At 39.0% G+C, this 16,580-nt stretch overlaps 1 protein-coding gene across 1 annotated transcript in view; it reads left to right on the top strand.

Annotated features, from left to right (window-relative positions):
• The window catches only part of lmbrd1 (LMBR1 domain containing 1), a 59,081-nt gene that overhangs the window by 29,949 nt on the left and 12,552 nt on the right, over positions 1-16,580 (top strand). The window contains exons 8-11 of the mRNA XM_068328150.1: positions 6,787-6,912; positions 7,458-7,610; positions 9,997-10,061; positions 10,192-10,294. Of these exons, the coding sequence (XP_068184251.1) occupies positions 6,787-6,912; positions 7,458-7,610; positions 9,997-10,061; positions 10,192-10,294 (447 nt within the window). The remainder of the gene's footprint in view (positions 1-6,786; positions 6,913-7,457; positions 7,611-9,996; positions 10,062-10,191; positions 10,295-16,580) is intronic.

Raw genomic sequence — 16,580 nt, 5'->3', positions numbered from 1 at the left:
TAAACTCTATGCGAAGATGTGTTGCACTGCATGAGGCAAATGGTGGTCACACCAGATACTGACTGAGTCCCCAGACCCCCAATAAAGCAAAAAAACCCTGCACATTTCAGGGTGGCCTTTTATGTGGGCAGTATAAGGTACACCTGTGCACTATTATCATGATGTCAGATCAGCATCTTGATGTGGCACACCTGTGAGGTGGGATGGATTATCTCAGCAAAGCAGAAGTGCTCACTATTACATATTTAGACAGATTTGTGAACAGTGTTTGAGAGAAATGGTAATATTGTGTATCTAGAATGAAATATAGATCTTTAAGTCCATCATGAAAAATGGGAGCAAAAACAAAAGTGTTGCATTTATATTTTTTTGAGTGTAAATTGGAGGGATGTGGATCATTCAGTATTTGAAAGATCAGTGATTTCTTTCCTGGCCCCAGCTAGGTGTCAATATTACCTCCGTCAAGATACCTAATCCTGAATTGCTGTTAATGGCTATTCTATGGCAGAGATGTTAGCGTAAATTCCTGGACCGATTGAGTGCTTTGGTATACGAGATGCAGTTTCGCTCTTGATGGGTTGGGCGTTGCATGACACCTCTGTCATCAATGTGTGAATGTGTGTGTGGATATGCAGACATTACAAAGTGCTGTGAGCATTTTGTGGCTTTGAGGTCTTGTCCAAATCTAGACACACTTAAAGAATAATATGTATATGTATGTAGATATGTACAGCGTGTGTGTGTGTGTGTGTGTCTGTGTGTGTGTGCGTGCGTGCATGTGTGTGTGTGTTTTTTCTTTTTTAGCGGATTTTAAAAAATGACTTTGTTGTAACACTCGTTAATGCTGCCTATTTTTCATAGCCGTTATTCTAGTAACTCAACTGTGAATACTCCCTGGAGGTGGTGGAGTTGGTGTCAGGGTGAGAGTAACACACAGTAATTGGGAAATGCAACATCAACACAAGAAGTGACAGTGACAGCCAACTCCAATCTATCTAGTTTCTGTTGTGCTCAGAGTCTTTTCTGACAAATTACAGAACTTGTGAATGAGGACTTCTAAATGAATAATACACATCCTAGTTGAGCAAATTTGTACAACCAATCTCCTTAAGGAAACACAATCCTTCTAAGCTGGAATTCTATCCACTCTTCACTCATGTTGCTTTTCACTGTTGTTTAAATATTGGATAATTACCATGTGTGTTTTGAGCAAGAAAATTTGTTCAGATTTTCACTTACCCCAGCGTTGCTTTTGAATTCCATGGGAAATCCAAAAGTCTCAGTTTGTAATTTTTATCACTTATTTTGATGAAAGCAATCAAAGAAATCAGATTTTTGGGACCCAGCAATGCTTGAGACCCTCTTTTTACTCTCTTAAAGACAAGGTTTATTTTAATTTATTCTTTCTTCTCTGGTGTCTGAGTGCCAAAACTCTTCTTGCTAGTAACTTAAACCGTATTTGCTTTGTCATTTATCATTCTTTATGATGTGTATGTTGCTTTTAAGGCTGATTAATCAAATGGAATGTAAGTGATGTGTTCCATAAGCAGCAGAAATGTTGTCCATTTGGTAATTTATCACTGCTCTTTTTGCTTAACATGTCATCCCCCTTAATGCAAACAACTCTGTAATGTAAACAGTACAAAACACAAATTCCTAATGAACATAAAATACAAAGTGGAGCAAGTTATAGCATTTACTCTTTTGTGTGATACACTCAAAATGAAACAGATATAACCTTTGGAAGATATTGCATTTTAGGTTGACTTGTTTTTGTGTTCATCCGTTTTACCATGTGTGTTTCATTTAAGAGCAATGCTATAGCATCATGTTAAGTTTTTCTGCTTGTCACACAGAACAAAAAATTTAAATCTGAATAGTGTACTTAAGTCAAATTCCACCGCAGCAATAATTTGAACCTGTGGCTTTGTAACACATCAACATCTTAATTACACTCACTAATCTACACATCAAAAACTATTTTCAAACAGCTATATTTGTTTTTAAAAACAGTAGCCACTATACTATAATCAGAGTCCCTTTTTAGTGGTGAGCCTGTAGTTATGTTCAGTCTCTTCTGCATTGCCTGTAATGTTTGCACGTGCATATTCCTCCTATATTATGTCACCGACCTCCATAGTATCTAACAGTGATGACAAGATACTGATCAAGCTAATCTCTAGGTGGTGTCTTAAAAAATTTGGATAGCATACTAACAAATGAGTGTCGGGATTCTGCCTCCGATAAACTTTCTTATCTCCATTTTGCCATTCATAAGATGCTGATGCTTAACTACACTTCAGAAGATTAATATCTATTAATCTGATCACCAATTCATTTTTGGAAATGTAATTAGATGTTTTGCTCTAGGTTATTGGTAGTTCAACTGCCTTTATATTTACATTACGATTAAAGTAGATCAATGGTCCAAAGATCTACGGGGAAGGAGAATAATCCTCAAACAATGTGCACAGTCTTAATGCATAGAGGATAGAAAATATTTCAACTAAAAAGATTGTTAAGATTACATATTTTTAAATCAATTTCAGGTTTACAGAGTTTAGTTGTTGTTTTTTTTTATTTTTTTTTATTTTAAATTTTACATGTCATTGTACTTGTACAAGCCCCATCTCATTATTGAAGAGATTTCTTGAATTTTTGTTTTTGGTTGTTTGTTACCTCTGCCAAAAGGGCAGTGTTTTAGCCAGAATTGTTTTTTTGTTATTTGTTTTCTAAACAAATATGACTTGATTGATTTTCATGTAATTTGGAGGGTTAATTTATCAAATATTTTGTACTGCTCTGAGCATTACAAAAATGGGATTTTTGGACCTTTTTTTTCACTAACACATAACACGTCACTAACTAACACGTATATACTGTATATATATATATATATATATATATATATATATATATATATATATATATATATATATATATATATATATATATATATATATATATATAGGCATGCCAATGATTTGACACTTCTCAAATAGATTAACATCTTTTCTACGACGAGAGGATGTGTCTTTTGACATGATTGTTTAAGAAATGACTTGTTACCAGCTGACGTATAGCCACCCATGCAGTAATTATCCAGTAGGAGCCTTGTACGTATTTGTTAGAGTGGCTTTTTTTTTTCTGGTAGTACGCTGGAAGTTATCATGAAGAAAAGGATCCATATTGAGAAAAATCTGGAAACTTCTTCATCAAATGTTACGCAAATAGGTAACATTGCTATGTTACCTGTGTGGGTCTAAATGCTTTGGGTAGGTTTTCATGGTCCTCTCTCATTACATATGCTGTCTTCTTTTTGACATGTTTCTTGATTTCATTTTTATAGCAATAATATGACCAAGTTTAAGATACTATTTGTAGGGTTTTAGTGATCTAGACTCCAGGTACTGACATATGAGCTGTCTGGATTTTAGAACTCACAAGGATTTCAGTTTTATCCTCGTGCAGCTGAAGGAATTTTTTTCCTGTGTGCACTCGTTTTTTATTTATTTATTTATTTACTTAGCATTTATCTTGCACAGTTATCGTTTCAATGAAAATCACCATGGAAATGAAGCAGAATCAGAATCTGTGTGTCATCTACATAATTATGGAAGTTATAGTTTCTGATGATGTAGCCATAAAAAAGAAAAAAAGAAATGAAACAAAAAACATTTCCTGGCCTGTTTCAAGCTGCTGTCCTAGTTCTTCAGGGTATTTTTGAAGATGCCCAGCGCCATTACTATGGCTAAGGAAAAATGAAATGTAGAGAGAATAGCGGTAAGTTTCAGACAAGAAGGCTTCATCCAGAAGGTGTGGTTGATTTTCCAAACAAGGATAAATCAAATTGGGGGTCATAAGGGCATGTCTGCAGATCAGGGTGAAGTAGAGTTACAGGTAGACCAGCTACTGTAGGTGCATTGGCTTTGACAAAAGATAGGGCTTTGTAGCAGAAGAAGAGACAGGAAACATGTGGCAGTCACATCCCAGACTTTCGAGTGATGATGGATTACTTCCTTGGCCCAAGATGACTGATGATTAGGTGTAGAAGAGGAAGAAGGTTCCATGGAGCTGTTTCTTGCTGCGGTGAGGGAGGCAATTTGCTTGTTCAGAAGCCATACCCATGAAGTTGGTCAGAAAGAGATTTTTTTTTTTTATATATATTGGGCAGCTAGTGGATGTCACACTTAAGATTAGACATTTTTGTTTGTATCCTTAAGCTGTGAGCAGTCGTCACAGTAATTGATTGTAATGTTTCTTAACATCTTGCTGTACCATAATGATTCATAAATGAGTTTGTCTGCTCAAAACATGGATATAGATTTATTCAAATGAGGCTGCAACGTGTTTAAAGTTGCCTTATCTGATGAACTGTTTCCACATTTTTCTGGATGCTTCAGCTCGTTATTATAACACCAGGGGGCCAGCTGTTCAGCTTTTCATCTGTATATTGAGTCATCATCATCCTGGATGGGAACGATGACTGTGTCATAATACAGACTTCAAGAGTTTAGCATAAGGTCTTCCGAGTTGCAGTCAGTGGTGCTCAGGGGTGAAACCACAAAGACTCAGTGTGTCAGTCATTCTGCCTTCATACAAATTTGCGAGTATAATAAAAGTCTTAACAGTACCATCTTAAACAGCATACAAAAAGGAACACCAAGGCCCGCGCCACAGGGTTTTTCAGGTAAAGACTTCACACAGCTCCACTGTAACAGTGTACGTTTGAGAGAGTATGGAGGGCCAGCTGGTCAGCATTGGTATTTTTGACAGAAGGATGACAGGCCTTCTGGCCTAGGTGACTCCTTTCTCTGAAAGAACCAGCACATATTCTTTAGAAATACAATGTCCAAGTGGGGTCAGCTCAGAAGGATAATGGGCTGGTGGAGGTTGTTTTTTTTTTATGTCTACGTCAAATAAATGGGGTAGGCAGGAATCCAGACCATCTTTTCCCACTGCTTGCAGTTCTATTTTTTTTTTTTAGCATTGTGAGTATCGGAACTCATATCATGGTTGAAAACAGTGTTGATGTGGAGCAGCAGTCAGTAAGTGTAGACATGATAACTTAAAGGCAAAATATTGTAGTTAGATTTGTCATGGTATATTAACTACATTGAATATAGGATTATTTTATCATAACTTTGTTAACAGAATGACAACTGACTGCAATTAATGCTGTTAATGCAGTACTGTTAAAATATTCATTAACAGGTGTCTGCGAATACTTTTCTATTTAAAAGAAAAAAGGAGGATGTTCGCTACACAATGTCCTTTTTTTACTAGCTTGTCTGTGAGCAAAATTACTTGTGGTGGATGGATGGATGGTTTTATCAATTGTAGAAAACATTTTGTAGGGTGCTACGCATTTTGTGATCTGTGCTACAAAATAATCAACCCCTGAGCTCAACTCTACAAAATAATTTGAGTACAGCCTTCCTTTAAACGCCATCATCTCAAGCAGAAAGTGCAAGAAAGAGGAGATTTGTTTAGGACTCATGTCCACCTAGTTCTTTTTCTCATGCAGTCACATGACTTGCTTAATGATATCAGGCTGTAACTCCCCTCTCAAACAGCATTCATTTAGTCTTACACAGAGATACGCTCCCATCCACCCTGCTCCAAGTTATTTCTGGTTGTTATTGACCACAGTGTGTTTTAAAATATCTTTAATGAGCGTGCATGATTATCTCTGAACTAAAAAGGTGTACTACATCAGTGGGACACCTGTGTTTTTCTCTTTTTATATTTCTCCCATGCAGTTGCACATTTTAGGGGTAAGGGGATGTTTCTCTTGGGATCTGGGACAGGTTTTCCTTTTATGAGTGTATTTGATATTCGGGACATGCTCTGGCCTTAAGAGCTCCATGATTCATTGCAGGAGGCGACATTCGCAGAGATCCACAGCAGAGACTAATAATAGTCTAGCCTGAGTTAGTATCCCATGCGACTATCTTAATGCTACCTAACACTCAGACACTAGTAGAGGTTCTTTTACAACATATAGGCTCTGACATTTCCCCTCTTGAAAAATGGAAGAAATGGGGCAGCGTCATTCAACGAGGCTAAAAGGGTCTTTCCGCAGATGGCCTCTTTGTTCTATTTTGAACCTATAAAGAGCACCAACAGAGCAAGAAACAGCCTGTTGCTGTTGTTTTGTGTTTCTTTATGAAAAAGAGTTTTTGAAATTTAAGCATGCTACTGAAAGATTGACAAAGTCTTTAAAGTTTTGTAGTTTGTATTATACATCTGCATGTATTTCTGTGTGTGCCTGTTGTTTGTACACTATCCACTTCCCATGAAACAAGAATTTAATGTTCATTAATATATATTAATGCCATTCTAAATTCAAGCCACCTTAATTTCAATTACTCTTCACCAGATTTTTTAAATTTTAGTTAAATTGTTTTTAAAAATGTAATCAAATCTTGAATATATAGTAGCTTTGTCACTTGGGGGCACTGTTAAGCTGTAAATTGCATCAGAATAACACGAGGCACTGATATCCTCACAAAATGGTTGCACTAAGTTTACCAATAAAGCTGAGTACAATCATAGTTTCCCATATTGTAATCTTTCTGTCTTACAAAAATGACCTAGCCTGGAAGGCCAGGGACTATGTGATTTCTGGTATGTGTTTACTGTCTTTCATCTCTCTGTTGTTGTTCCATGTTGTGATTGGTTTGTCATCAGTTAGGCATGGCTATGTGTAGGTGGATGCATGCGCCATACGTGACATCCCACTATAATGTGTGATTCTAATGATGGGTATGCACTGTCTTCCAGGCATATGGCATGTCTGTCCTGCCTTTGAATCTGATTAAAGGCACCCGGAGTGTGGCCTATGAACGTCTAGAGAACACGGAGGACACCGATGAAGTGGAGCATCAGATAGAGAAACTGAAATCCAAGGTTGGACCACTCATGTAGCAAAACAATGGATTCATATGTGACATGAACATATAATATGAAGTCACAGAGAACAATAAATTACCTGGAGGTCATAGAAGAACTTATACAGTAGATCATAACTGAAAGTTACACTTGTTTTGAATACTTTTTAATATCAATGAATACAGTATTCTAATATTTTGTCTGAAAATGCACTCATTCAAAACTACAGATGCAAAGCCCCCACTGTTCAAGCTTTGCCTCTCATATTAAGTGTATTTTTTCCACATTTTTAGAATTATTTGAATTTGAATTTTTCAAGATTTTCCACTAAGAGTGTACAATCTCTCTATTGGAAAACAATCTTTGCCTATAGTAGGGACATCTATATCCTAGGTCACACATTTTTGAGACAATCCTATTTTCCAATCAGTGAATATTCCTGGGGAATCAATTGTTGGGTCAATCACTTTCAATACTTTCAAATCCATGAATTTGTTTTTGCCAGAGATGAACATACAGTGCATTTGTTAACCATATTATCTGTTAATTTGTTTTCTCAACAGTGTGCTGATGGACGTCCTCTTTCATCAAGAGACAGACACAATCTGCAAGAGCTGGAGGTTAAATTGCAGGTCCTCCGACGCAGGGGGAGACACCTAGAAATTGCAGAGAGAAACTGCTGCACTAAAGTGGGAAGTGCTCTTAGGCCTATCAAGGTGGGAAAATCCTTTTAATGTTTCTATATTAGATGCAATCTTGTTCAAGTCTTGTTTTAATTGGTTTCTCTGCAGAGGGAACTTTGATCTCCACAGTATACCACAACTCATTTTGTCTGTTTCGTTAAAGTAATAGTTGTGTAATTAAGAAAAAATCTTGTTTGGCCAAGACTTAAATATTCTTCTCCCTTAATGGTTTCTCTGTGTTCAAATTCAAATCTGGTCTACACTAGATTTACTTTTACTTCTTCTTTATACAACAGCAAATATACACAATTCCCATGGGTTGTCTCTTCTCTTAATTTAGTCTCACTGAGTCTCACACGTTTCTGGTACGATCTCGTCATCCTCCAGGGATAAACCAAAGAAACCACAAACTTCTGTAAGGTTTTACTTTTCTTGGGTGGGCAACCAATACCTGGACCTCATGCAATTTTTATATCTATCCTCCTATATTAATTTTGTCTCAAGGTGGTTGAGAAATGAGGCAGGTTATAACATCACTTGTGTGAGACTACAAAACAATGGCACCTACTTTGGTTTTGGTACTGAGTTTGGTAGTTTAAATGGTGCTGTTCTGATTAAATCAGCCACACTAAATACTGATTTACTTTAAAGCAATTGGCACCAAATTACGCTAACTGAGAACACATCTGGGTAGGAGAGTAGAGAAATAGGGACAACATCACCCTTCAAGTATGGCTACAGTTTTTAAAATAAAATCAGATACTTGGTGTAAAATCCTTATTGGAAAGGTCATCTGGGTGACTTAGCAAATGAAAGTAACCAAATAGAAACATTTAATCATATTTGTACTTTGTTCTATGTCCTGAAAGCAATGTACTTTATAGCTAGTGCTAAAACATTTGCAGCCAGTGCTGTGGTCATTCATGGAGAGCTGAAATCTCCATGGACATTATGATGCATTTGAATTTGAGACATCTCCAACTTCAGTGATATCATTCATTATCATGCAATTCATCCATTACATAGATGAATGGGTTGTTCAATTGAGGTAACTGCCTTAGACGATACCTTAGCTGAGTAATTTTGCTAGTACTGAGTCTTACCAACGCTCAGACACTAACATACTGAACATTTGTTACGTTAATTTAGTAAATCCAAAGCTGTATTATGTAACAACAGAAAATGTGTGTCATAATCTTTTCTAGAAAATGCACTATATTGCCAGAAAGATCAATGCTGTTTATTTGGCATCAACACCATTGAGGTTTAGAGTCTACCATGATCATAGCTGCAGCTTTTCTAGTTACATGTTATTTTCATAAATCTAAAGAAATCCAAAACAATTCTTCTGTTCTATTTTTTTATTGTTCTCCTTATACAGAAACATGTATGGTATCCAGAATCTTGAATTATAATTATGCACATAAAAAATGGTAGGCATTTTACCCAATGACAAATTTTCATTTAAATACATTTTGTCTTTTTCATTTCAACTCTGGTGCTGAGAAAAAAAAAATCACTGACTAATTACTGGGTTTCTATACAAACTATTTTTTTCCTGTAAATTTAGATAAGCGTTATAGCTTTATATCATATTCTAAGGGAAAATAGGCTTTCATTCACGCTATAACAATAAATACCATATTTTCAAAATTTTAAAACATGTTTTATGAGTCCAGTATTTCACTTTTTACATCCTATAGATATTCTATAACAAAATTAAGCAGCAACTTTAGCTTTGTTTTGGTTGTAAGGGAGATACAGGTAAATGACTGCTTCATACCTACCAGTACATACGTAAATGTGATATTTTGTCATAGCTTGTTTGACTGAATATGTTATTTTAATAAACATTTGATAATTGCATCAAAGTGTTGACATTGACATGTGCTAAAATTCTACTAAGATATACAATTTATTTTTTTATAAATCTGATTTTAAAATTCCTAGTTTTTTTATTTTTTTGCATTGATGCATGTGATTATTATGGTTTATGTCAAGTTTTTTTTTTTTTCTTCCAAACATCGTGCTGTGACTTGAACGTCAAAGGTTTTAGATCGAAAGTTAATATGTATCGTCCTGCTATTTACAACACTGTAGTGAGCAAACAATGATCTAATTGTGGCTTCTTTTAATGGAAGCAGTTGAAAGGATTTATTGGCTGTCTACCATCATTTGCCTTCCTGGTTTCAATGTTCCTACTCTGTTTGGCCTGTATCATTGCTCCCCCACAAAGCAACCAAAGCAAGAGTGCCAAACTGTGACCGGCCAGGCCATATGGTCTCTCCTGGACAAAAGAAACGACAGCAAAGATACATTTGTTGACTCATTAGAAGTCTCTAAAAAATATGCTCACAATAATTGGATATTTTGGATATTTTAATTTGTAATGCATTGCATTCTGTCGCCTTATTTTCAGATATTATTGGGCGTTTTCTTTATCCTGGTGGCAGTGATGTTCACTGTTGCTTTGTTCATTTCAAAGTAAGTTACAGTATTTTTTTGAACAGCACAATCTTTAATACAGCTCTCAAATGTATGTCATGTAAGACAGGCATGTATGGCAGTACTTTAAACATCGTATTTCCTTTAATTTTACCAACACTTGTTTCAGTTTGGACAAGGCTCTTCACTCTGCTGGAATCAGCTCTGGCTTTGTAATCTTTGGCACCAACCTAACCAATCCTCTCAATGAACTTCTCTTAACTTTACAGCCTGTGAGTATCATCTCATCTCTCACACCAAATATACTGTATTATCAATTGTGATGTGTTTAAAGCTATGCTATCTTGTTTCCATCATTGTTTTCATAGATACTAAGAAAATCTTGAGCTTGTAAAAGTTTATTGTTAAGGTTCCAGATGAACCATGGAGTAAAAAAAAAAAAAGTTCACAAAAGCAACTACATAAAAAGCGATTCATATTACTTTAAATTCCAGTTAACAGTTATTTTTAGGTGACCTCTGATAGAAGGGCTAACTACAGACCAGAGATGAATATGATTTCGGAAAAATAATTTATACGTTCATATTCATCGTAATGACAAGTGCATGGGAAATGCTGAAGTAACTTGAAAATTGAGCATTCAAAGGGAGAAAATCGAAGATAATTTGTAACAAGACAACATATAGTTGGCAGAGCTGCTTTAATATTAGAAATACAGGTAGTCGTCGACTTACGACCTATGCAACTTACGACCGACCGACTTTACGACCACAATGTCTGGGCAATGCGGGCATACCCTCCAGCCACAGTACTCACGCTCTGAGACTCCCGCGCTCTCTTCAGTCCCCACGGCGCACACACAATGTTCAGTCACACCGTGAGATCAATAGCCCAGCCCACTACTGATGGGCTGGGCTGCTTAGGAGGCTGTGACGGAGAAATGTATGAATGGCGTATGGAAAAACTGTCAAGCGTTACGTGAACTCTTCTGCTGGATTTGAAAGTGACGAAGAACTTGATCAGATTCGGGAGAAAATAGTGAAACTGGCAGAAAACCTCTCCTTGGAGAACTTACGAATGATCGCGCTGTATGAAGAACTGATCGCGCTGGAAGAAGAAAGAGTGGAAGAAGAAGAGAGAAGAGAAGCAGAGAAAGAAGAGGAGGAAGCAGAAAAAATGTTCACCACCAAAGGCTTGTCAGAAGGCTTTTCCCTGTTAAATAAACTCCGTGCACACTTTGAAGAAATGGACATAGAACATAGAAACATTTGCAAGGATTGAACGGATGGCAAACGACGCTTTTCGTCCATATCGTGAAATTTATGAGGAGAAAAAGAAACAAACAATTCAGACAAAGCTCACAATGATTATGAAAAGTCGTCTCCCGCTCCCACCAACCCACACGCTGCCCCAGCTGACGATCCGGACGACCCCCAGCCAAGAACCAGCGCTGCTGGATTGAATTTTTACCTAGAGTCGATTTACGACCAAGTCGAATTACAACCGATCTGTCGGGCCCAATCGCGGTCGTAAGTCGACGACTACCTGTACTTAAAAAATACATGAAAAAATAAAGAAAAAAAATTAAAATGCAAAAATTGATAAATTATAAATTTATCTTTTTGAGCTATTATCTATTTTAATTCATACATTTTTAGACAAACAACTACAGCGATCAGGGAGACAGATAGGAGAGTACTTGTGTCATCTGGAAGGAAAGTATATAAGGAGACTTGGTGATGGAATGAGGAGGTACAGGAGTGTATACAGAGAAAGAGGTTAGCTAAGAGGAAGTTGGACACTGAGAGGACTGAGGAGAGTAGACAGGAGTACAGGGAGATGGAGCGAAAGTAGAGGTGGCAAAGGCCAAACAAGGGGCTTATGATGACTTGTATGCTAGGTTGGACACTAAGGAGGGAGAGACTGATCTATACAGGTTGGCAAGACAGAGAGACAGAGATGGGAAGGATGTGCAGCAGGTTAGGGTGATTAAGGATAGGGATGGAAGGGTATTGACAGGGGCCAGAAGTGTGATGGAAAGAGTACTTTGAAGAGTTGATGAACAAGTAAAATGGACTAGAAGACTAGAAAGAGGTGACTGTTGTGGACCAGGAAGTAACAAAGATTAGTCAGGATGAAGTGAGGAAGACATTGAAGAGGATGAAGAGTGGAAAGGCAGTCGGTCTTGATGATATACCTGTAGAGGTTTGGAAGTGTCTAGGAGAGGTGGCAGTAGAGTTTCTGACTGGGTTGTTCAACAGGACCTTAGATAGTTAGAAGATTCATGAGGAATGGAGGAGAACTGTGCTGGTGCCAAATTTTAAGAACAAGGGAGATGTGCAGAGTTGTGGCAACTACAATGGAATAAAGCTGATGAGCCATACAATGAAGTTGTGGGAACGCGTAGTTGAAGCTAGACTAAGGGCAGAAGTGAGCATTTGTGAGTAGCAGTATGGTTTCATGCCAAAAAAGAGTGCTACAGATGCAGTATTTGCTTTGAGGATGTTGATACAGAAGTGCAGAGAAGACCAGATGGAGGTGCATTGTGTTTTTGTAGATCTGGAGAAAGCTTATGACAGGGTGCCTTTAGAGGAACTGTGGTGTTGTATGAGGAAGTCTAAAGTGGCAGAGAAGTATGTGAGAGTGGTGCAGGACATGTATGAGGACTGTTAAGACAGTGCTGAGGTGTGCTGTAGGTGTGAGGAGTTCAAGGTGGAGGTGGGACTGCATCAGGGACCAGCTCTGAGCCCCTTCTGGTTCGCTATGGTGATGGACAGGCTGAGAGACAAGGTTAGACAGGAATCTCCATCGACAATGATGTTTGCAGATGACATTGTGATCTGCAGTGAGAACCGGGGACAGGTGGAGGAGAAGCTAGAGAGGTGGAGGTTTGTTCTGGAAAGGAGAGGAATGAATGTTAGTCGCAGTAAGACAGAGTACATGTGTGTGAATGACAGGGAACCAAGTGGAAGAGTGAGGTTACAGGGAGAAGACATCAAGAAGGTGGAGGATTTTAAGTACTTGGGGTCAACAGTCCAGAGCAATGGAGAGTGTGGAAAAGAGGTAAAGAAGCATGTACAGGCAGCTGGAGGAAAGTGTCAGGTGTGATGTGTGATAGAAGAGTTTCAGCTAAAATGAAAGGAAAGGTGTACAAAACTGGTGAGACCAGCGATGTTGTTTGGTCTAGAGACAGTGTCACTGAGGAAAAGACAGGATACAGAGCTGGAGGTAGCAGATGAAGATGCTGAGGTTCTCTTTGGGAGTGACCAGGACGGATAGGATCAGGAATGAGTACATTAGAGGGACAGCACATGTTAGAGGTTTTGGAGATAAAGTCGGAGAGGCCAGACTGACATGGTTTAGACATGTCCAGAGGGGAGATGGTGAATATATTGGTAGAAGGATGCTGAGTTTTGAACTGCCAGGCAGGAGGCTTAGAGGACGACCAAAGAGGAGGTTTATGGATGTAGTGAAAGAGGAAATGAAGGTAGTTGGTGTGAGAGAAGAGGATGCAGAAGACAGGGTTAGATGGAGGCAACTGATTCACTGTGGCGAACCGTGAAGGGAAAAGCCGAAAGGAAAAGAAGAAGATTAGACAAAATAAAGGATTACTTGATATACTACTATTATCCATCTATCTATCTATCTCTCTCTCTCTCTCTCTCTCTCTCTCTCTCTCTCTCTCTCTCTCTCTCTATATATATATAATATATATATAATATATATATATATATATATAATATATATATATATTATATATATATATATTATATATATATATATATATATTATATATATATAATATATATGTATATAATATATATATATATATATATATATATATATATAATATATATATATATATTGCATGAATAACTAACTTTTCTATGCACCAGCTGGCCAAATTCCAAAACCACTCATTTAAACATCATCTATCGTGATGTAAATATTATTCGTTATTCAGAAAATTTAATAAAACTTGCTTTGTGTTGCAGCGTAAAACAACCAGAATCTTTGTAAATAATAATGACCATGCAAAAGGGTCTGTGTAGTAGTCCCAACTGTTGTTATTACATACCTCTTCAAAGCGATGATGTACTGTATTGTAATTGTCAGTGTTTGTGACGGTTTGTTCGTCCGTTCATTAGTATGTCAATCAAATATCTTCGCAACTGTTGCAGATAGAAAGGTGAAACAAAAAGCACATTACTCAGGCGGCAAAGGGGATGAAAATGAGATGATGACCTTGACCTTGAGAAAACTAGGTAAAGGTCAAATTTCAACTTTTGTACACGCAGGAACTAGATAAGGTAAAAAGACAAGGGAGAAGTCAGTGTGAGTTAGACCATAGATCAAAGCTAGTGCTTTGATCTATGTATGCACTAGCTTTGACCTACCCTGAAAGGTCAAAGGTATGCACTTGTCAGGTACTACTTTCAGGGTACCTTGACCTACCCTTCGCTGGATGTTGCACTCTCTGATTGTCTTGTTTCATACTGAAGTCAAGGGTTTGGTGGAATTACTTGAAGACTTTTAAAACTGTTCTGCCTTTTGAGCTTAGAAATGTGCTTCGTCTCTGGTCTTACACCTGTGGATCCTAAGCAAGCTTTACATCACATTTTAAAATGTAATTTGTGGAGACAATTTGTTTTAACCTGTCTTATTTATATCCTGCAAGCCATTGTCGCAGATTTAAAACACTGAATTTGAATATTATCTGTTCAACTCCACATCCTGTACCTCAGACACAAAAAAAGATACACAGACCATTAAAGAAATGTTTTACAGTATATATACTGACATTGGTTTAGCTGTTCATGAATAGTATTTACAAATATAACCTTGTGTTACGACCCTTAGCTCGTGGTGGAAAAGAGAATACAACATGAAACCAAATTGAGATCCATCCATCCATCTTCCACCACTTATCCGGAATTGGGTCGCGGGGGCAGGGAGCCCCAAACTTCCCTTTCCCTGGCCACATCCACCAGCTCTGACTGGGGGATCCCAAGGCGTTCCCTTGGCCAGTGTTGAGATGTAATCCCTCCACCTGGTCCTGGGTCTGCCCCGAGGTCTCTTCCCAGATGTACGTGTCAGAAACACCTCCCTAGGGAGGCACCCCGGAGGCATCCGCACCGGATGCCCAAAGCAGATCAACTGACTCCTTTCCACGCAAAGGAGCAGCGGCTCTACTCTGAGACCCTCGCGAACAGCAGTGTTTCTCACCTTATCTCTAAGGGAGACACCAGCTATCCACATGAGAAAGCCCATTTCAGCCACTTGTATCCACAATCTCGTTCTTTCGGTCATGACCCATCGCTCATGACCGTAGGTGAGGGTAGGAACGAAGATTGAATGGTAGATGGAGAGCTTTGCCTCTCGGTTTAGCTCCCTCTTTGTGACAACAATGCGACTGCAATATCGCTCCTGCTGCCCCAATTCTCCGTCCAATCTCACGCTCCATTGTTCCCTCACTCGTGAACAGGACCCCAAGATACTACTCGGAACAAGTCTGACTTACTGCCGAGAACCCAAACACAGCTCTCACTTTGGGCGTACAGGGATTGGATGGCCCTGAGGAGAGGCCCAATCACCCCATACTCCCGCAGTACCTCCCACAGTATATCCCTGGGGACCCGATCGTACGCCTTCTCCAGGTCTACAAAACACATGTAGACTGGACGGGCATACTCCCAAGCCCCCTCTAGGATCCCTGCGAGAGTAAAGAGCTGGTCCGTTGTTCCAAGACCAGGATGGAACCCGAATTGTTCCTCCTCAATCTGAGGTTCGACAATTGACCGGACCCTCCTTTCCAGCACCTTGGAGTAAACTTTCCCAGGGAGCCTGAGGAGTGTGATGCCCCTATGGTTGGCACACACCCTCTGGTCCCCCCTTTTAAAAAGAGGAACCACCACCACAGTCTTCCACTCTTTCGGCACTGTCAAAGACTTCCACGCAATGTTAAAGAGGCGTGTCATCCATGACAGCCCCTCGACACCTAGAGCCTTCAGCATTTCTGGGCGAATCTCATCAACACCCGGGGCTTTGCCACCGTGAAGTTGTTGAACTACCTCGGTGACTTTGCCCCGAGAGATTGACTCAAATCCTCCATCATCTTCCAGCTCTGCCTCTACAACAGAAGACGGGTCAGTTGGGGTAGTTGGATTCAGGAGTTCCTCAAAGTGTTCCTTTCACTGACCGACAACCTCCTCAGTCGAGGTCAACACTGTCCCATCCTTGCCATATACAGCTTGGATGGTCCCTCCTTTCCCCCTCCTGAGGTGTCGGACAGTCTTCCAGAATAACTTTGGTGCCGTCCAATTGTCCTCTTCCATTGCCTCTCCGAACTCCTCCCACACACTCTGTTTTGCCTCCATCACAGCCGAGGCAGCAGTCCTTTTGGCCCGTCTCTGCAACATCTTCAGGTGTCCCCAGGGACAACATGCCCCTGAAGGCCTCCTTCTTCAGTCGGACGGCTTCCCTAACCACCGGGGTCCACCACAGTGTCGAAGGATACCGCCCAAGGCACCCAAGACCTTGAGACCACAGCTCTCAGTA

This window comes from Antennarius striatus, chromosome 11, assembly GCF_040054535.1.
Source record: "Antennarius striatus isolate MH-2024 chromosome 11, ASM4005453v1, whole genome shotgun sequence".
NCBI classification, from domain to species: Eukaryota; Metazoa; Chordata; class Actinopteri; order Lophiiformes; family Antennariidae; genus Antennarius; species Antennarius striatus.
The sequence above is the reverse complement of the archived record's forward strand: the minus strand, read 5'-3'. Positions and strand labels throughout refer to the sequence as shown.